This window comes from Rhinatrema bivittatum, chromosome 2 (genome assembly GCF_901001135.1).
Source record: "Rhinatrema bivittatum chromosome 2, aRhiBiv1.1, whole genome shotgun sequence".
NCBI lineage: Eukaryota > Metazoa > Chordata > Amphibia > Gymnophiona > Rhinatrematidae > Rhinatrema > Rhinatrema bivittatum.
This window is the reverse complement of record NC_042616.1, coordinates 368,682,554-368,705,274: the sequence shown is the minus strand read 5'-3', so window position 1 is coordinate 368,705,274 and position 22,721 is coordinate 368,682,554. Positions and strand designations below refer to the sequence as shown.

General features: G+C 47.5%; 1 protein-coding gene across 1 annotated transcript in view; it reads left to right on the top strand.

The window, feature by feature from the left end:
* Positions 1-22,721, top strand: part of LOC115083293 (aryl hydrocarbon receptor repressor-like) — a 321,633-nt gene that overhangs the window by 95,157 nt on the left and 203,755 nt on the right. The window contains exon 3 of the mRNA XM_029587101.1: positions 5,271-5,452. Within this exon, the coding sequence (XP_029442961.1) occupies positions 5,271-5,452 (182 nt within the window). The remainder of the gene's footprint in view (positions 1-5,270; positions 5,453-22,721) is intronic.

The following is a 22,721-nucleotide window of genomic DNA, read 5'->3' as shown; positions in this document are numbered from 1 at the left end:
ACCCTCTCAGATATGATTAGAATGTAAGTGGAAGAGTTATCGAAGGTTGCCTAGCATGGACAACTGGCTGACTTGGTAACAGTTAAGAAAATAAAAATATAAGGAGCAATCTGCAGCAGGCAGGCAAGCAGCCCCTGGGAGAGGATTCCAGAGGTCATCACGAGCTATGCAGTCTTTGTTGTCCACAATCCCAGGTTCCAGAGGCCTCACACTCCTTGCAGTTTAAGAGGACTGGAACATGCGCTTCAAAACCCATTACTATAAACTTCCTATAGATTTGATATAGAAGGAATTAAATTCAAAACAAGAATCAATAAACTGGGTAACTAGGTAGTTATAAGTAAATTCATTGTAGTGTTTTGAGGGTCACTGACAAATATAAAATAAATCAACAGATTAAAAGGAAATTAAATTTACATCCTTACTAGTAGTTAAGCAGTGAGAAGGAGGCTATCTATTGTTTTGCAATGAGTGCCACATTTATGATTATCTTCCAGTTGGCGAGAGTTTGTATGTGTGCACTAGGTGCAAAGAGTTTCTAACCCTCAGAGAAGTTTGATCTCTGGAGGCTAGAGTAACAAACCTGGAAGCGCTAAGGGAAGAGTCATAGTAGAGCAGTCCCACCCCTGTGCTGCCTTGGAGGAGAAAGCTCACCTGGAAGGAGAGCATCACTTTGGTGAGGCAGAAAGCAATCCTATAGCTAGTACCTACCCCTCAAGGTGATATAGTATACTCTTGCACTGAGGATATGTTTCCAGGGGCACATGCCCAGGAGGGAAGGGTTAGGATGACTGTTGAAGCTGGTGATTTGATTATTAGGACTGTAGATAACTGGGTGACTGGTGAATGTGAGGATCACTTGCAGGCCGATACAGTAAGGACGCGTTAGAAAGAGTGCGGCAGTGCCGGGCGCACCCTTGTTTGCCGCACGCACAGTTCGGATCACATATCGCTCGATACAGTATTTAAATGAGACGCAAATGCAAGCCGCGTCCAAAGCGCTAGTCCTGAGCAATCCATTTTACTGTATAGAGTGCTATACAGCGCCTATACAGTATCCTGGGTGCGTTGGCACCTGTCATTTCAAATGTCATTTCAAATGACAGGTACCAGGAAGTGGATGGTTCTCCTACGCTTGGGCATCGGGGATTGCCAGTCCTCTCTGCCCCCGAAACAAGGCGCTGGGCTAAAAGTATGTACGTGCCTGACCTCAGTTCTAATGCCTATGTCATATCCAGCTGTTTCTGACCCCTGCTCTAACAATCCCTGTCCCATGGACTGGTGTATGTACGTGCCCGACCTCAGCTCTAATGCCTATGTCATATCCAGCTGTGTCTGACCCCCTGCTCTAACAATCCCTGTCCCATGCACTGGAGTATGTACGTGCCAGACCTCAGCTCTAACGCCTATGTCATATCCAGCTGTGTCTGACCCCCTGCTCTAACAATCCCTATCCCATGCACTGGTGTATGTACCCGACCTCTGCTAGCCCGATCCATTGTACCGTGGTATTCCATGTGCTCCTCTTCTGTTTCGGTAGAGTTTCCCTCTGTATTCCATGTGATCTTCTTGTGTTCTGTAGATTTTCTTGTATTCTATGTTCTTCTCTTGTATTCTATGTCTTCTATTTCAACTCAGTTTGCCTTTGTATTCCATGTGCTCCTCTTCCGGTTACTTCTCCCGTTCTTTTCCGCCAGTATGCTCTGCATGTTCTCCTCATCCTTGACAGTCATTCTGATCTTGATTATGGCCGCAGTAGCAACACATAAGTCTCATGCAATCAATTGTGGAAAGGAAACGAATCAACTTTTTAAATTCCAAAATATATATATATATATTTGAAAAATAAAATTTAACAATTAACATAAATATATTTACATGGGCGGTCATTGGGGGTGGGCGTTGGGGGAAAAAGGGGGCGGAGCATGCCATGGGGGGGGGGGGGGGAGGAGGAGCATCGTCATTGACGGTCCTCAGGCGGTGATGGTCCTGGAGGAGCCCGCGCCAAGACCAGCAGGGACTGAGCCCCTGCGATTGCTCGCAGGAGCTCAATAATCTCCCGCTGGACAAGATGCAGGTTGTGCAGGATCGTCACCGCCTGCACTGCCATTCCCTCCAGGGTGTCTAGACGGTTGGCGAACTGCGCCAGGACGAACGGCATAGCATCCGGGTGCTCCCAAATATTTGAGGGCCCTTCCCCAGATGCTACGCCGTTGTCTGGCCAACCACCAGCCCCAGGCATCCCCGGAGAGCTTTGGCCGACAACATCATTGACGATGTCCTCCTCCACTCCCATGGCGGGTGGGGTGTGTGGGGCTGGAGAGACTTGTGCGGGAAAATTGGGGGGGGGGGGGCTGACAAGATACCGGAGAGGCGCTCCAAAATGGGGATGGGCGGGGTTAAAGGGGGAGCAGGAGGGATTTGTACAGGAAAATTGGGGGTGGAAAACTGGGACGGGCAGGATCATGGGCGGACGCTCCATAATGGGGGTGGGCGGGATAAAAGGGGGAGCAGGAGGGTTTTGTGCTGGAAAATTAGGGGGGGTGAAAAACAGGGACGGGCAGGATGACACTCGGATGATCACAAATGGGGGTGGGTGTTGTATTAGTGTGGGGCCCCATGTCTTCATCTGATGTATCTGAAAAGAGAAAAAAAATTAAGTATTAATGCTGTCCCACATGAATTCATGCACAACAGTAAGAAACAGAGCCTTGCAACCTTGAAACCGGGAACATAACCTGTTCCATTAAGAATGACATCTGCATGTGCAAATTTCATCGGCATGACTAATGTCATAAAGTATGCCAATGCTATTAAAGGCTCACCGCGGCGTTGTTCTGGTGGAGCAGGCCCCTCGACACTGCCGCCATCATCCGTGTCGCTCTCTGACCCCTGCTCTGAAAACAGAAATATGCACATTTTCACAGCTGTGCATGCAAAGATCGAGAATGGTACAAATAGTAAATGTCTTTATCGCTTTCAGGTCAACCGTGAAATCTATTAACTGCACGGACCATACGCTCTTCTGTGGGCCCTCAGGTACTCAGGATCCTCCTTCCTGATTCTGCGAGCCCGCTTCTTCAGTGCCTCTATCTGCGGGTTATACAATAGCAAAAGGAAACAGAAATTGAACTACTAATTTTGATATGGAGGCAAAAATAAATTGTAACCAAACTAGTCTCACAAGTGAACTGTGAAGTGTCATTTTAATATTTGTCATCACCCATCCCAATACAAAACTAGTACCCAAAAACTTCCAACAAGTCAAGTCCCAGTTGTCCTGTCGTGGCGCACAGTTATAGAAAGCAACCACCCAAATAAATTTAAATTGCTTGGTTCTAACTACTCAAGTGTCAGTTTCCCCACTGTCACACACAGCAATACAAAACAAACCCACAAATGTATGATGTTTCAATTACAACATAACAAGAAACCAAGGCCTATGAACTTACCTCCCTCGGAAAGGAAGCTTGGGCGTTGAATCGGGCCCTGAGTGCCCACCAGGCCTCATCGGCCCTGTCCTGGTCCCGCGGGTGCCCAGGGCTGAAGAACAGACTTCCATGGTCCTTGGCCACTAGTTCGGCCAGCAGCCGTACATCCGCATCAGAAAAGTTCGGCATTCGCCCTCGTGGCATCCTGACAAACTTTGTCCACATGGCTGTCTGGGTGTGGTGTTGCACGTGCGAGCGCCGTGCCACCTGCTTCCGGCCCCTTTGCTTCGCCATGTTGCTAAAGCGGAACTTTACAGATGCCGAAGCCAGGACTTCGGCGTCCCTTCGGTTCCACCGTGACAAAATGGCTCTATTCAGTCGCCTCTATTGGGCGCGCGTTTCGTTCGCCGCCATCTTGCCACGGCGGAACTAAACAGACGCCGAAGCCGGGACTTCGGCGTCCCTTCGGTTTCGCCGTGACAACATGGCTCTGTTCAGGTGCCTCAGGATGCCTAGCGGACACCCATCTCTCGGTTTAACTATACCATCCATCCATGCCGTAAAGAACGGCGTCCGTGTAAGTCCGTGTCTTCTGGAGCCTCTATTGGCGCCGGAAAGATGGGCGCCCATCTCTCTGGGCGTCCATCTTCCGGCGCCCATAGAGGCGTTCCTGTTTCCGCCTTTACGGACGCCTATGTTTACGGGCGCCCATCTCTCTGGGCGCCCATCTTCCAGCGTCCGTAGAGGCGTTCTCGTCTCCGCCTTTACGGGCGCCTATGTTTACGGGCGCCCATCTCTCTGGGCGCCCATCTTCCGGCGTCCGTAGAGGCGTTCTCATCTCTGCCTTTACGGATGCCTATGTTTATGGGCGCCCATCTCTCTGGGCGCCCATCTTCCAGCGTCCGTAGAGGCGTTCTCATCTCCGCCTTTACGGACACCCATGTTTATGGGCGCCCATCTCTCTGGGCACCCATCTTCCGGCGTCCGTTGAGGCGTTCTCGTCTCCGCCTTTACGGACGCCTATGTTTACGGGCGCCCATCTTCCGGCGTCAATAGAGGCGTCAGAAGACACGGACGCCGTTCTTTACAGCTAAACAAAAACAGGTCACGTACCTCCTCCGGTCTTGCTGCTGGGTTCTCCGGTCAGATGGGTTCTCCTTGCTGCGGCTCCCCCCGTTCTCCTCTCCAATCTGCCGAGCATTTCCTGCGTTTCTCAGTTGAGCATATCTCATTCTCCTTCTCAACCGAATGAAAAATAGCACCAGAGCAATAACATACAGGTTGTCCATGGCGCAGTCTGGTACGAAGCTGATCGAACACCACACTAACGCCAGGTAAAGGGTAGGCGGTAAATTAACAGGTTAGAGATGCGGCAAAATAGCAGGTTAGAAAGGAGATAATCGGAGCGCACGTTACTGTATTGGAGGAAATAGCTAATCCAATCATTAACATATCATATACATGCCGCGTGCGGAAAGGGATACACGTCGGTTTCAAGAAGCGCTAAGGATGCGTGAAACCGGATGCTGAATCGCGGGATCACCTTACGTGTTCCAATTGTGAGCCCACAGCGGGTTAGAAACGGGGTAACTGCGGCCGCACTTTACTGTATCGGCCTGTTGGTAAATTGCTTGCCTGGTGTGAAGGTGGAGGGGACCTCACATGTCACATAGGATTTTAGATAGTTCTGAGGAGGAGCCAACTGTCTTGGTACATATAGGTGTCAATGACATAGGAAGTGCAGGGAGGTACCTAGTTCTAACATTTGCAGTGAAGCTCAGGATAGTCTGTGACTTTCTCTGAGTAATACCCTGCATTCATATTCCTTTTTCCCAACAGAAGGCCTGTGGTCAAGAATGAAAAGTCCAATCCTTCGAAGAGACACAGAGACCGGCTGAATGCAGAGTTAGACCGCTTGGCCAGCCTCCTGCCTTTCCCAACAGAAATAATTTCCAAACTGGATAAGCTGTCAGTCCTGCGTCTCAGTGTCAGCTACCTCCGGGTGAAAAGCTTCTTCCAAGGTAGGCTGCCTAAAGCTGTTGTGCAGGGAAACACATTGTGCTATTAGTGGTTGTTCTGTTGGTGGCTATTAGTGGTTGTTCTGTTGGAGTCTTGATGTAGGCATTAAGGGACCATTTTATAACAGTGTTAAGCACAGCTGAGGTGTCAGATATTTTATTTTTAAAGACATTTTTGGATGCCATGTACTCTAAACCAAAGCTGTATGCTTTGCTGTGTCAAAAGTGCTATCTATCCCCTACTCTCTTCCAGCTCTTTGCTATCTCTCCCCTACTCTGTTCCAGCTCAAGGGTCAAGCACTGAGCAGATATCAGTTTTCTGTGTAATTTTGCAGGCTGCTCTTATTTGCCAAGTTCTCTTCATTTGACTGGAAAAAGATGGTCCAGTCTAATAAAAGAATCAAAATGGCTAATTTTTATTTCTTTTAGGTAGTCAGCTATTTTTATAATCAACTTGGATTTCCCTCCCTCCCCTCCCCCCTTCCAATTTATTGACCTTGCCTGAGGAAGGGAGCTCAATAGTCTTGAAAGCTTGGTGAGAAGTATAACGATTTTAAATTCTGACTCTGAGAGGGCCACAGGAGTTCATAGATGACTGCTAGAATGGTAGACGGATTGTCTCAGGATATTGGAGCAGAACTAGCTTTGTGAAAGCCCTGCCAAGGCAAGTTGAAATAGAAAAATAATTTGTTTCTATTATATCAACTAGGTAGACAAATTTCTTAAAACAGATGCACAGAAATAAAGTTTACAAACAAAAAAAATATAGGGTGACTAACAATACATTTCTTGATTAGCTTTCAAGAGCTGATACTTTTTCAGAGAAAAAAATAAACTTTTTCTGAACATACAAGTGAAAGGAGAAGGTGGATGGAATTTGATGCTATAGCACAGGGGTCGGGAACCCATGGCTCGCGAGCCAGATATGGCTCTTTTGAGGGCTGCATCTGGCTCGCAGACAAGTGTCGCCATACTTCGCGGTTCCCCGCTGACCCAGCTGCTCCCCGGTCCTCCGCCGCCCGGGCTTAAAATGCTGTCAGCCCGGGCGGAACGCGGCAGGACAGCTGGAGTCAGCGGCACCGGCGTGCTCTCTTTCCCCCCCCCCCCCCCCCCCGCGGCCCGGAAGAGGAAGTGGAGAGCATCGGGTGCCTGCGGGGGAAGAAGAGACCACACTAGCGTGGTCTCTTCTTCCGCGCAGGCACCCGATGCTCACCACTTCCTCTTCCGGGCCGCGGGGGGGAGGAGAAGAGAGCACGCCGACTGGAGTCATCCGGGTGCCTGCGCGGGAGTCATCGGGTGTCAGCCGGGGGCCAGCGCTGGAGTCATCGGGTGCCTGCGCGGGTCTTTCCGCGCAGGCACCCGATGCTCACCACTTCCTCTTCCGGGCCGCGGGGGGGAGGAGAAGAGAGCACGCCGACTGGAGTCATCCGGGTGCCTGTGCGGGAGTCATCGGGTGTCAGCCGGGTGCCAGCGCTGGAGTCATCGGGTGCCTGCGCGGGTCTTTCCGCGCAGGCACCCGATGCTCTCCACTTCCTCTTCCGGGCCGCGGGAAGAAGAGAGCACGCCGGTGCTCTCTTCTTCCCGCGGCCCGGAAGAGGAAGTGGAGAGCATCGGGTGCCTGCGCGGGAAGACCCGCGCAGGCACGCTAGTGTCCAACGGGAAGAAGATTGCAGCGCGGCTCGGAGGAAAATGAAAATCTTCAACCGCGGCCGATGGGACTCCGCCTTCGCCTCCGCGAGGGCTGAAAATGAAGGAGGTTAGCGTTGGGAGGTGGCTGCTGCTGCCGCGAGTTCCCGGGGGGGGGGGGGGGGGGGGGGGAAGGGGGAGAGAGAGAGTGAATGAATGAGCGAGCAAGCATGTGTGTTTGAGATCCTGTGTGTGTGAGTGAGAGATTGCATGTATGTGAATGATTGAGAGCCTGTATATGTGAAAGAGAGTATGTCTGTGATTGAGATCCTGCCTGTGAGAGAGAGAGCATGAATGTAAGTTTACCATTGGGAACCTGTATGTGTAAGTTTGTAATTGAAAACCTGTTTGTTTGAAAGAGTATGTGTGTATGATTGAGATCCTTTGTGTGTGAGAGAGATCATGTGTATGTATGATTAAGAGCCTGTGTGTATAAGTAAGAGAGAGATCATGTGTGTCTGTGTCTGATTGACAGCTGGTTTAGGTGATGGAGCATGTGAGTATGTGATTGAGAGCCTGTGTTTAAATGAGAGAGAGAGACCATGTGTGTCTGTGTGATTGAGAGCTGATTTAGGTGAGGGAGCATGTGAGTATGTGATTGAGAGCCTGTGTTTAAATGAGAGAGAGAGACCATATGTGTATGTGTGTGATTGAGAGCTGATTTAGGTGAGGGAGCATGTGAGTATGTGATTGAGAGCCTGTGTGTAAATGAGAGAAAGAGAGGACATGTTTGTAAGCATGTGAATGAGAGTCTGTGTGTGAGAGAAAAAGACAGCATGTATTTATGTGATTGAAAGCCTGTGTGTGTGTAAGCGTGAAAAGATAGATAGCATGTGTGTAAATGTGTAATTAAGAGCCTATATAAGTGAGAGAGAAAAAACATTTGTATATGTGAGTGACTGAGAGCATGTGTGTATAGGTGTGTCATTGAGAGCCAGTGTGAGAGAGAGCGCTGGTATGTGACTGAGAGAGGAGAAAGTTCCAAGCAAACCACCCCACCTCCTGCTAATTCAGAACAATCTCAGGACACCTGGATATCAAACGTTCCCAGGTATGCAGAGCAAAAAAATGTTTGTATCCTTATTATTTTTCATTACTGGATCTTTGTGTCTGCTATTTTGAAATATTTTGTTGGTATCTGGAAATGTTTTATATGAGTTTTTAATTATTGGATATTCCACTCATCAGCTGTTTCGAAATATGTTCTTTTTGTTAGTACAGTTTTACTGCTGATGATTTTATATTTCTTGATTTGTTTTATAAGGATGTGTGATGTTTCTTTTTTCCTTTGTTACACTGCATACAGAGACTCTGGCTTGTTGCAGTTTCCAATTCAGTTTTTGTCTGCATGCTTCTTGTTATGCGTTTTGGTCTCTTTATTCTATGTTAGGTGAGGGACAGCACGTGATTCAGGTGAGGTTTTCTGCTGGCGTGTAGTTTCTGTGTAGGACTCTATAGCAGCCTGACTTGGTCCGTTTTCCTAATAGGAGATGTATTGGTGTCTTAAGGCCTGGTGTAATATTTTCAGAGACTTATTGTACTTTAAAAGTGTGATCTTACATAAAATGCACACATTTACTTGTATTTAGTTTTAAACATATTGTATGGCTCTCATGGAATTACATTTTAAAATATGTGGCGTTTATGGCTCTCTCAGCCAAAAAGGTTCCTGACCCCTGCTATAGCAGAATGATAAGATAATGACAAACAGGCACAAAATTATTTCTGATAGTCAAAGGTTGGGGGGGGGCGTGACTGATGTCACATGACTAGAACTTGTTTGTTTATGTTTATTCTTGTTACCAGGCTCTGGCAGGTCAAATCTAGTGCATATTTTGAATTTGCCAATCCCTGTGCATTTTAGAAAAGAGGGTCCTGACATTTTAGAATATGTTTGCACACAGATACTTTTAATTTTCCAATCCTGCTTCATTTTTTTATGAGAGGTACATGGTAATTGGTTAAGTGTATTTTTGAAATGGCCAATTATATTTATTTCCCCTCCTACATTTACTCAATAGCTATATAATAAGGGATTATCTGCTTGTGTGCTGCTTTGTCTTGTGGGGTTTGAGGAGAAACCAGCTCTTTATTCATTCCATTCATTTGATTTTCTAGAGCAGAAAAGTTATATCGATCAATCAGTGATAGCTGCAGCTGGTGCTTGATTGATTTACTATATCAGTTTTGAAGGGTAGCTAGATAGCTACCTGGCTAACTAGTGCTGCCGCCAGCACAGCATCGGTCAGAACTTCATGCAGGGGGCTGCCTCACCTGTCACAAACTGCCCTCCAAATCGCACACATACCATTCACTGGCTGTTATATGGGGAAGGGGAGGAGGGGTGACTGGCGAGGCAGCCTCCTGAAGAGAGCTAACTTTTTAATTGTTGCAATGTGAATGTACCAGTAACTAACTACTAGTGGTTGAATGTGGGAGGGAAGAGGGAATTAAAGCATTATTTAAAAAAAAAAGTGCTACTTTATTTCATTTTACTTTATGCTACCTTAATGTAAAAAAAAACAAAAAAAACCCACAAACTGACACCCTGTGTTGTGCTTGGGGTGGAGCCCTGTCCTGTGGCAGTACAGGGACTGTCCACAGGTGGCGGAGCACGGAAGGAGACAGAGGCAGTGTAGAGCTTCACCACTGGAAGCCCGAGGTCCCCCTGGGAGGAGCCCATAGGGACCCGGACCGCTTGGACTTAGGTGGGCCTCGCAGGGTCTCCTGGGAGAGTATAAGTGTGGCGTGCCCACAGACACTAGAGGAGCGCTATCGGGTTCGAGGCTGGAAACAGGTTGGAGGAGAGCGAACCAAAATAGAGATGGTGAGAACTAGGCTAGGGACAGAGCCAGAATCAAGCAAGGTCAGGTGAGCAAGGTCAAAATCCAGGAATCAGTCCGAGGTGTGGTCAACGAAGCAAGGGTCATACCGACCCATACCCACGTAAGTAACTTCAGCCATAACAACACTATAGTAACAGATAGTAAACATGCTGAAACCCTATGGAGTTTACTGCCTGCATTACAGCCAAATCCTGTTATAGCCACCGCAGCATCCAGTCCATCCACTCCAGCATCCAGCATCTAGTCCAGCATCCAGTCCAGCCACTCCAGCATCCAGCATCTAGTCCAGCATCCAGTCCAGCCACTCCAGCATCCAGCATCTAGTCCAGCATCCAGTCCAGCATCCAGTCCAGCATCCAGTCCAGCCACTCCAGCATCCAGTCCAGCCACTCCAGCATCCAGCATCTAGTCCAGCATCCAGTCCAGCCACTCCAGCATCCAGTCCAGCCACTCCAGCATCCAGCATCCAGTCCAGCCACTCCAGCATCCAGTATCTAGTCCAGCATCTAGTCCAGCATCTAGTCCAGCATCCAGTCCAGCCACTCCAGCTTACACTCCAACAATCTGAGAAGAATGCCTCCATCCTTTCCAATCCCAATCCTCCCACACTGTCCACCTTCCAAAGGACATTCAACTCGACACGCCAATCACCACAACCTTAAATCCCTCTCTCCAATCGTGATCACTCCCATTACCCAACTGCTAGGCCTTTCACTATTTACGTTAACACTATTCAATGCACAATCCCTAACTAAGAAATCAGTAATACTAAACGACTATCTCATCGATGTGAAACCGGATATATGCGCAATTACTGAGACATGGCTCAAACCTTCAGACACTGCAATAATTAACCAATTACCCACAGAGACATACAACTTCTTCCCCATCCCACGTCAGGGAAAAAAAAAAGGAGGAGGAATCCTCCTAGCTACAAAAAAGGACCTCAGATTCACTCAACACTCCTCCCACACCGACTCGAAACTCGAATTTGGCTTCTTCTCGTCAGACAAACTCCAAATTCTACTTCTCTACGCTCCTCCAGGCTTACTGGAAACAGACGCCTCTCCTCTGGTCGAATTAACTACTTCCCTTATCAATCTAGATGCCCCAGCTATAATCTTAGGTGACTTCAACCTGCACGTCGACAACTCCATATTATCACCTAACTGCGAAGCCTTACTTACAGCATACTCCGCTTTAGGTTTCACTCAACTAGTTAACGAACCCACACACAAAGCCGGACACACGTTAGACCTTATCTTCGTCAATACAGCAATCAAACTGGTCCAGCACCCCACCTGCACGAAGGTACCATGGTCAGATCACTCCCTCATAACTTCCTCATTCTCAATAAAAGATACCAGTCCATCTCACATACCCTCACATTGCTTCACTTACAGGAAAACATGCACCACAGAAGATCTTAGCAATCACTTATCATCACATCTCACCCAAGTAGACTTCACCAATCCGAACTCAGCGCTTCGATCTTGGAACACCATCACGGAATCGATAGCAAACAAGCTATGCCCTTTAACAACAAAAAAACCTCACCCCAACTCCTCCAAAAGGCAACCATGGTTTACCCTAGAACTAAGAAAGCTTAAACTACTGCTAAGACAAAATGAGGCTAAATGGTGCAAAAACCCATGCACCGTCACTCTATCTACCTATAAATTAACTCTTCACCAATACAAATCCAATACATTAAGATCCAAGAGGAACTACTACGCATCCAAGATCCACCACCTAATCTTCGACGCTAAAGCCCTCTTTAGCTACGTCTCTAACCTCACTCAAATAAACCCTTCAGAAATCGCTCTAAACCAAGCCAAATCTAAAGCGGAAGAACTAGCGCTATTTTTCAACAACAAAATCAGCAAACTTCTAACTCAACTGCCCCCTAACACCGCTTCTACTTCTACTTCAACACCACATCAGACCGCCTTCAAAAATTCCTGCTTAGAAGAACTGGAACTCACTTCTTCCATTGAGATCCAAGGTATACTACGGAAAATGAAACCATCTTCTCACCCTTCGGACCACATCCCCTCAAAATTGCTTCTATCAATTCCTGACTCCATCTCCAAATCCCTGTCAGACATCATAAATTGCTCATTAACACAAGGATCTTACCCAGATGACCTAAAATTGGCCTCTCTCAAACCACTACTCAAGAAACCTAATCTAGATCCTAATGACCCAAACAACTACCGTCCGATCGCCAACCTCCCCTTCATAGCCAAGATTATGGAGAAATTGGTGAACACCCGACTCTCAAACTACATTGAAGAAAACAACCTCCTTTTCCCATCACAATACGGTTTCCGCAAAACACTAAGCACGGAGTCCCTCCTCATTTCCTTAACAGATCACCTCATCCTGGGCCTCGATAAAGGTCAAGCCTTCTTACTGATCCTACTGGACCTTTCTTCAGCCTTTGACACCGTTAATCATTCATTCCTCATTAACCAGTTAGCCTCCATAGGTATCTCAGGCACAGCTCTATCTTGGTTCATATCATTTCTCAGCAATAGAGGATACAAGGTCAAGATTCAGAACAAAGAATCCTCTCAACACCCGTCGTCAGTAGGAGTCCCACAGGGGTCCTCCCTGTCTCCTACTTTATTTAACATTTACCTTATACCGTTTTGCCAACTCCTCACCGACCTCAACCTCAAACACTTCCTTTACGCGGACGATATCCAGGTCCTGATACCCATTAAGGATTCCTTCGCAAAAACTCTGGCTTACTGGGATAAATGCCTTCAAAAAATTAAACTCCTCCTCACCAGCCTAAACCTGGTATTAAATTCCGGCAAAACTGAACTCCTGCTCATCGCCTCAGAAAACAGCACCATCACCTCTGCACAACAAGCCACGCCAACAATCACACAAGTGAGAGACCTAGGAGTCTTAATTGATAATCGCCTGAATTTCAAAGCCACTATTAACAAAACCACCAAAGACTGTTTCTACCAACTACAAGTGCTGAAAAGAATTAGACCACTTTTCCATGCCCAAGATTTCAGAACCATTCTACAAGCAATCATTTTTTCAAAATTAGACTATTGTAACACCATCCTACTTGGCCTTCCCGCTTCATACACCAAACCGCTTCAGATGGTGCAAAATGCAGCTGCACGAATTCTGACAAATACCAGGAGAAGGGACCACATAACCCCCATTCTAAAGAGCCTCCATTGGCTACCTATACACTTTAGAATAATATACAAGGCCATTCTTACCACTTACAAAAACATCAACCAACTGGCTCCCATTGACCTACTGATCCCTCTCCGACTACACAATTCGTCAAGACCGACAAGAGATGCATACAGGGGATCTCTACAGGTACCACCGTCCAAATCCACCAGACACTGCACACTAAGAGACCGGGCTTTCTCTACAGCCATTCCACCGTTATGGAACTCCATCCCCTCAAATCTAAGAACAGAACCATGCATCTCAACTTTCAAAAAAAGACTAAAGACCTGGATATTCACACAAGCTTTCCCGGACGCCAATTGATAGAACACCGCCAAGCCACCCCTAATCTCCAACTATACCATGGTTAACTAATCTCCAACATGGTTAACTAATCTCCAACTCGGTTAACTAATCTCCAAATACACCATGGTCATCCTTATCTTCTATCGTTTACCTGTGTGAATTTCAATAACCTTTCCTTTCTCTTCCTTCTCAGCCAAGTTCTTATCACCCTGTTATATGTAACTGCCTTTTAAACACCATTGTTATAGTTATGTTTACTATGCACCCCTGTTTTATGTGAACCAGCACGATGTGACTGCTGTCTCGAATGCCGGTATATAAAAATCTGAAATAAATAAATAAATAAATAAGGGTCAAGATCCAGAGGTCAGGCAAGGTCGAAGAGCAGGCAGAGGTCTTTGGCAGGCGGCAGGCAGGCAGGCAGGTCAGGAACAAGCTGAGGTCTTTGGCAGGTGGCAGAAAGGCAGGCAGGTCAGGAACAAGTTGAGGTCTTTGGCATGTGGCAGGCAGGCAGGCAGGTCAGGAACAAGCTGAGGTCTTTACCAGAAAGTCAGTCCGGGGTAAGACCAGGGAGACAAACAACGAACACTGGAACAAGCAGGGCAAAGAAGCAGGTACAAGCAGGAACGAAACTGGAACAGAAGGATCCTGGAATGAGACTAGGATCAAGCAGGCAGGAACACAAGCAAGGGCAATCTCAGGAACAAACTGACCCGATTGCCAAGGCAAGGAAGTGAGGCCAGGAACTTCCTTTTAACATGAATTCAATCGGGGTGCCCCACCCTGGAACCTACATTAGGGCGGCTGGTCTGCTCGCATAGGGGAGTAGCTAGCTGCTGAGACGCCGAGGCCCGGCGTGCGACCAAAGGCCCGGCGACCGCAAGGGAGACAGGACCGGGACCTGCTGTGTGACCCCAAAGGTGAGTGGTCCTGTGCGCGGGACGACTGCTGGTGGGGCGCGTAACAGTACCCCCCCTTGTAGGCCTCCTCCTACACGGCTGGGGTTTCTCAGGATTCTGTCTATGGAAGGTCTTCAAGAGATCCTTGTCAAGGATATTCTGAGAGGTCTCCCATGAGTTCTCCTCGGCCCCATAGCCCTCCCAAGCTAGGAGATACTCCCATTTGCCTCGACGTCATCGAACATCAAGGACTTCTCTTACCTGCAGAGAAGTATCAGGCTCTGCCGAGACGCATGGAGCTGGAGGGTCTTTGCGAGAGGGCCAGGACAAGACAAGAGGCTTTAACAAAGACACGTGGAACGTGTTGTGGATGCCCATGGACCGGGGTAGCTGGAGCTGATAGGAAAGGGCTCCCACTCTTCTGAGTATTGGAAAAGGACCGATATACTTTAGGGCCAGCCGATGAGATGGAAGTTGGAGCGGATATGGCAGGCACTCAGCCAAACTTTCTGGCCAGGTCGGAAGAGTGGAGCAGGTCGTCGATGGAGATCCAAGCTGCATTTAGCACACTCAGCAGCCTGTGAGAGACGTTCTCTTACTTGAGTCCATACTTGGCGGATGGTTTGAGCCATGGATTGTGCTGCAGGAGGCGGAACCGTAACAGGAACAGGAAGAGGAAGAGGCAGATGGGACTGCCTTCCAAAGACCACTGAAAAGGGAGACACGTTGGTGGCTGCTGCGAGATGAGTGTTATGTGACAGCTCGGCCCAAGGGAGAAGGTCTGACCAATCATTCTGTTGGTCATTGACGTATGAACGTAGGAACATCTTCAAGGTCTGATTCGTTCTCTCGGCCTGCCCATTGGCCTGAGGGTGGTAGGCCGAGGTATAATTCAAGGAAATACTGAATTTCTGACATAGGGAGCGCCAGTACTTGGCAGCAAACTGTGGTCTCTGATCGGAGACAATCTCCTTGGGTAGCCCATGAAGTCGAAAGATGTTTCTCAAGAAGAGTTTTGCTAATTCCGGGGCTGATGGAAGACCCAGCAACGGGATGAAGTGCCCCATCTTCGAAAAGCGGTCAATTACAACCCAAATCACCGTGTTGCCTTGCGATGGGGAAAGATCCGTGATGAAATCTGTTGAAATACTGGACCAGTGTTCCGTAGGTGCTGGGAGTGGCTGTAGCAAGCTCCAGGGCTTTCCTGTTGGTGGCTTTTGTTGTGCGCAAGTGGGACAAGAGTCCACATAACTCTGAGAGTCCTGTACCATGGTGGGCCACCAATAATGTCGGCGCAGCATCTCCAGCATCCTGCCACGGCCGGGGTGACCTGCCAGTTTAGAATCATGGGCCCACTTTAAGACCCGCTTTCGTAGTCGGTGAGGAACAGCAGTCTTCCCAACTGGAACAGTCGTGCTTGCTGCTATTGATATGCAGGCAGGATCAATGATTTAACTAGGAACTTCTGAAAGATCCTAGGGTTCAAAGGATTGAGACAGCATGTCAGCTCGCTGATTCTTAGAACCAGGACAGAAACAGAGATTAAAGTCGAATCTCTCAAAAAACAAGGCCCAGTGGGCCCAGTGGGCCTACCGGGGATTTAGAAGCTGAGCCACCTTGAGGTGCTCTAAGTTCTTGTGATCTGTGAATATAGTGAATTTGTACTGCGCCCCTCCAACCAGGGGCGCCATTCCTGAAGAGCTAACTTCACTGCCAATAGTTTACGATCACCAACTGTGTAGCGTTGTTCTGTGGGGTGAACTTGTGTGAATGGAAGGAACAAGAACTAACTTGCCCATGGATGAGTGTTGGCTTAGAACAGCCCCGGCTCCAATAGCTGAGGCATCAACCTCTACTACAAACGGACGTTTGGGATCCGGGTGATGAAGGCATGGTCCGGAACTGAAGGCATCCTTGAGCCTCTGGAAGTCTGCGATGGCTCTAGATGTCCAGACTCGAGTATTGGCTCCGTTCTTAGTCATTGATGTAAGCGGGGCGACCACGGAGGAGTAGTTGGCAATGAAGCTTCGATAATAGTTAGTGAAGCCTAGGAACCATTGCAAGGCTCAAAGCCCAACTGGCTGGGGCCAGTCATGGATTCCTTGGACTTTCTCCGGGTCCATGGAAAAGCCACGGTCAGATATTATATATCCTAGGAAAGGTAGACGAGTGCGATCAAACAAACATTTTTCTAGTTTAGTGTATAGATGATTCTCTCTTAATCATTGGATAACAGTACGAACATGTTCATGGTGACTTTCAATGTCCTTGGAAAATATCAGAATGTCATCAAGGTAGATGACAACAAACTGGTACAGGAGGTCCCTGAAGATCTCATTCATGAGATGCTGAAAGACAGCTGGGGCATTACACAGCCCAAAGGGCATGACTACGTATTCATAATGGCCATCCCTAGTATTAAATGCTGTCTTCCAGATGTCATCAGGTTGAATGCGTACTAGATTATAAGCACCTCTCAAATCCAACTTGGAAAACACTCTGGCGCCTTCAAAGAGACCATGACTTGCTAGTACACATCAAGATCACTACCACCCTGGCCTTTTTTTTCTGCATCTTCCAGACACCTCTAGGATTCACATCTGGAATCAGTCAGTCTGCCACCTCTATTTGTACAGAGCATGTCCTGGCTGCCTTGCTCAGGAAGATACAACACTTTATATCCTTCCCTAGCAGAAAACAGCAGCACCAAACAATGACCAATTTCTATCAAAATGCACATTTCCCATCTGTCTTGGGAGCTATTGAGTGCACTCACATCGCCAGAAGGGCATTAGAGGGAGATGAGGCCACTTACCACAACCACAAGAGCTTCCACTTCCTCAATATGCAAATGGTCTGATGCCAAGGGCATCATCATGAATATCGTGCCCAGGTTTCCAGGATCCATTCACGATACATACATTCTCTCGCAATCAAGAATTCATGACCGCTTCCAGGAAGAACACATAACTGAGGGATGGCTTCTTGGTAGGAAGGCACCATTCAGTTTACCACATACGAAGTTCACTGCTTCCTATTGGCTCCCTTATATTTAGGTTGACTGAGTGTTGGCACTGCAGAACTGCTCAAAACTAGTCCTTTGAACTGTCCTACTCTCAAACCCAAAAGGTGTATCTAACCCAGCTTTTCTGTGGCTTCTCCCTTAAGGTGACAGAAGCTAACCACTGAAAACCTGGCTCATGATCCCCATAGCTACCCCAGGGACTGCAGCTGACTGTCACTACAACAGGGCATGCCGGAAAACCAGAGTTGTCATTGAGAGAACCTTTGGCTTATTTATAACATGTTTCTGCTGTCTGGACAGATTAGGAGGATGCCTTCTTTACAGCCCATCTAAATAAAGACTTTGAAATCTTTCTAGCCTTCTGTATGCTTATAACATCCTTCAGAGGTATAGCAAGAGAATCAGAATGAAAAGGATGAGGAAGAGGAGCTGACTCAGGCACAATTGCAGGAGATACATCGCATGAGTCAAAGAGAGAGCATTCTCATACAAATACATTTTAGAAGGTGAATGTGTATTTACTAGGGATGTGAATCGTTTTTTGACGATTTAAAATATCGTCCGATATATTTTAAATCGTCAAAAATCGTTAGGGCCACGAAACAATACCAATTCCCCCGATTTATCGTTAAAAAATCGTAAATCGGGGGAAGGGGGAGGGCAGGAACTTACTTACTTGCCCTAACCAATGGCAGGAAAACCGGCACACTAAAACCCCCTAAAACCCACCCCCGACCCTTTAAATTAAATCCCCCACCCTCCCTAACCCCCCCCAAATGCCTTAAATTACCTGGGGGTCCAGCGGCGGTCCGGAACGGGCCTCCTGCAATTGAATTGTGTTGTCTTCAGCCGGCGCCATTTTGCAAATGGCGGCCGCCAAAATGACGGCGGCCATAGTTCAACACGATTCGACTGCAGGAGGTCGTTCCGGACCCCCGCTGGACTTTTGGCAGGTCTTGTGGGGGTCAGGAGGCCCCCCCCAAGCTGGCCAAAAGTCCCTGGGGGTCCAGCGGGGGTCCGGGAGCGATCTCCTGCCGCGAATCGTTTTCCGTACGGAAAATGGCGCCGGCAGGAGATCGACTGCAGGAGGTCGTTCAGCGGCGCCATTTTCCGTACAGAAAACGATTCGCGGCAGGAGATCGCTCCCGGACCCCCGCAGGTGCCACCCCAACAGCTGGCATAAGTTTCTGGCAGTTCCATTTCATGGCTGCAGGAGGGTTCTGCTGGAGGCAGCATAGGCTGTGATGATGGTAGTGGCAAGAACAGCATGATGAGTGGAGCAGGTAGCTGGTGCCTGAATGCCACCTCACCAGGATCCTGTGCCTGGTGAGGTGGCATCCAGGGACAAAGTGGTTCAGGCTGAGGTGCAGGTGACTGGGGCACTGGGGGACCCTCAGCATGGTGATGTCCCATCCATACACATGGTGTGTCATAAGGTGGAGGGTACTGCATCCAGGGCCCTATGAAATGCCATGGAGCTGCAGGTGGCTGCAGCTGAAAGTGGGGCATCCTCTGCAGAATCTCCCTCCACACTGCAGTTTGGGCCTCTATTGCCTGGCAAAAGGCCCATATCTTGTTCTGCAGATCCTGCATTTCCTCGTTGATGGTGTCATGGAGACCCTGCACGTCCTGCCTCACCATATCCTGGAGGCCCTGTATCATCAGCTTCTCTACCTGACTAGTCACCATTTCTTCTTGAGGGCCTTGCCCCTGATCAGATGAACTGCTATCCTGTGGGTCACCCTCAAAGATATCAGCCATTGTGTCCTCCTGCTCATCCTCCTCTGGTTGCTGCTCCTCCTCCTCCTCCACTCTGGGTTGTCGTTGCAATTCAGAGGTTCCCTCTTCCTTGCTCTCTTCATTAGAGATGTATGCATGACTTGCAAGCAGCAGTATGGCCTTCGTGTATCTATGGGTCATCGCTGCACTGCAGGGGCTCCCTCTTCCTCGCTCTCTTCACCAAAGATGTATGCATAATTTGCAAGCGGCGGTATGGCCTTTGTGTATCTCTTATTGCAGGACCAGCATGCTCTCCAGCTACAAAATGAAATAGCTAAATGTGAAACACTGTGATGATATGTGTGTTTTCCTTATGTATAGATCCCCAGTGGTCTCCACTGGATAGCCCAAGTTCCTAGCCCTTGAGTACAGAACTATAATGGGGCATACTATTCTACATAGCATCTCCCCAGAAGTAGCCTGGATTTGGGAGGCAGAAGGAGGGGATAATTTCAGGCTAGATAGTGGCAGGGTATTGTGAATTTCAAAGGAGAAGGAGTTTTTTCAGTTTGCTCTGCATGTTAGGTCCCCCAGTCTAGCACTGACAGGGAGACACTGCCCTGTCTTTTGAAGAGGAGTGAAGCAGAGAAAGTAACCTGGACACCCCTTATGGAGTTTCCATCGCTGGGACACAGGACACTGCCAGGTTGGACTTTGGAATTCATGGTGGACCCCCGGTACTCTGGTAGTGGAAGCAATCAGTGTTAGATGATCCCAGCCCACTTCGGATATATCTCATTCCTCCCTATGGAGGATGAGTTTGTTCTCAGGCCCTGCCTTAAGGGACACATCCTTAGAGATAGAAAACCTTTACATCCTTATTCTGGGAAATCTGGGGCCCTGGATGTACTTGGACACCTATTTTTTGCATTTATTTCTTTTTAGAGCTATCACAGTAAACTTTGTTTTAAACACCCCTCCAGTGAATCCAGCCTCCCTTTTAAGAGTGCCTTTTCGAAAGAGCTATGGTAACACACACACAAACACTAGAGGTCACCTCTGTTCTTGGTTCTCTTTCTCTCTTGGGGAACTTAGATGGGGAAAGTGACAGAAGAGATAGCCCCAAGAAAGAACATCTTTTATGTCCCTTAGGATATAGCGTATGCAGCAAAAGGTGTAACATGTACTTTACTTTCTTGTCTTCAGAAAACTGCAGCAGTATTATTCCTGACAGCATACCTTCTAAAACCCAACAAATAGTACTGAAAGCTTTTCCATGCTAATGATATATTCCCCTGAGCACCAGCATGGCAAGCTGCAGAAAGGATATACTAAAAGCCGATTGCCAGTTGCTTTCTAATTCTATGTGTGGAGAAAGTCAGTCCTGGAATGTTGCTATAATTGTCCCAAAGACTGTCCTGTGTAGTGGATCAGGAGATAATTACAAACTGTTTTTTAGTTGATACTATGTGCATACAGATAGGTAGACATCTAACTATTAAGCTTTATCTATACCATAAGTGAGCTGAATGTTTATTGGGTCATTAGTTTTAAGGAACATTTAGTGTTTCATAGATAAAACTGAATGATGGATATCACTTAACTGCTTTAGTGTCTGTAGCCTATATGGAAAGCCTGTATTTGTGGATGCCAAGGAGGCTTGTTAATGCTTCAGCTGTACACCAGTGCACTAGTGTGTCATTTAACAATGACAAGATTTATGTGAACAAGGCACAATGTAGAAAAAAACAGTATTGGGTACACACATTTTACTATGCTATAATCTATGATCACCTTGCTGCTGTTGAGGTTCCAAGGTGTCTAGATGGCCAACTGCTCCCACAACATCTTCTGAAAGAGTGCTGAGCACCAGCTGCTTGGATGGCGTCAAGGTGATGTGGCTGGCTGGCCCCTGAGCCACTATCCTGGCCTGCTTCCTTTTCACCAGCCACCTTGCTGATCCCACCACTTATTTATTTTTATTTATTTAAATTCTTTTAATATACCGATGCTCAAGACCAGGTCTTATCGTACCGGTTTACAATAAACTAGGGGGAACCAATTAACAGAGCAAACAAAAACAAAAGTTACATTATAACAGGGAATGTGGAACTAGGCTGTTAGAGAAAGATAGTTTAAACAAATTCTAACTGGAGAGAAGGGCAAAAGCAGGAGAGGGTGCTTACAGTATAAGAATTATGTACAAATTTACATAGTGTATATGAATTAAGCAAGTTATAAAATAGTGCAAATATTCGGACAACAGTTCCTTTGCGTTGCTGAAATGGACGCATCCATGGGGTAAGACTGTGTGGGTGACCCTGAGGCTTTTCAGGGGTAAGCTTGGGCGAACAGCCAAGTTTTTAATTTTTTTCTGAACGTGATATGGCAATGTTCCTGGCGGAGATCTGGCGGGAGGGAGTTCCAGTGATGCGGACCAGCAGTAGATAGTGCCCGTTTTTCAATAGAGTTGTGGAAAACGGATTTTTTTGGGGGAACCTGGAGGGAATCTTTATATGCAGATCTGGTGGGTCTTGTAGAGGAGTGTGGTTTGAGGGGTATGGTAAGTTGGAGCGAGGATTCTTGAAATAAGGTTTTGTGGATAATAGTAAGTGTCTTGAAGAGAATTCTGTAGCGAATGGGTAGCCAGTGAAGTATTTTTAGAATCGGGGTGATGTGGTCCATGCGGCGGGAGTTTGTGAGGATCCTGGCTGCGGCGTTTTGCAGCATCTGAAGAGGTTTGGTAGAAGAGGCCGGGAGACCAAGTAACAGCGCGTTACAGTAGTCTATCTTTGAGAATAGTATGGCTTGAAAGACAGAACGGTAGTCATGAAAGTGAAGGAGAGGTCTTAGTTGTTTTAATACCTGTAGTTTGTAAAAGCCTTCTTTGGTGGTATTGTTGATGAATTTTTTAAAGTTCATTCTGGAGTCTAGGAAGGCTCCAAGGTCTCTCACTTGATTTACTAGAGGTGTGTTATTATTGATGGCTAGTATGTTGTTATCATTAGGGGTAGTTCGGTCTTGGACGTATTGAGAATGAGGCAGAGACTTGTGAGAAGGAGGTTAATGGCATGGAGGCAGCTATTCCAGTAGTTTAGCGTGTCGGAGACGGTTCCTTGATGGGATTAGGATCTGCACGTCGTCCGCATAGATGAAGTATCTGAGGTTGAGGTTATCGAGGAGTTGGCATAGAGGGAGAAGATATATGTTTGAATAGGGTCGGCGAGAGCGAGGAACCCTGGGGAACTCCTTGTTTGGCAGCTACCGGGTGTGATTCTTTGTTGGTTATTTTTACTTTGTAGTATCTGTCGCTTAGAAAGGATTTAACCAGAGGAGTGCAGCACCTGAGATACCTATTTCCATGAGACGGTCGATGAGGATTGTGTGGTTCACTGTGTCCGAACGCTGCAGAGATGTCTAGCAGAGCTAGAAGGTATGATTGTCCTTGTCAAGACCCAACAGGATGTTTGTCTGTTAATGAGAGTAGGAGAGTTTCTGTATTTTTGCGTTTCCTGAAACCGAATTGCGATGGATATAGGATGTTGTGGGATTCGAGGTAGTCTGTGAGTCTAGTATTGACC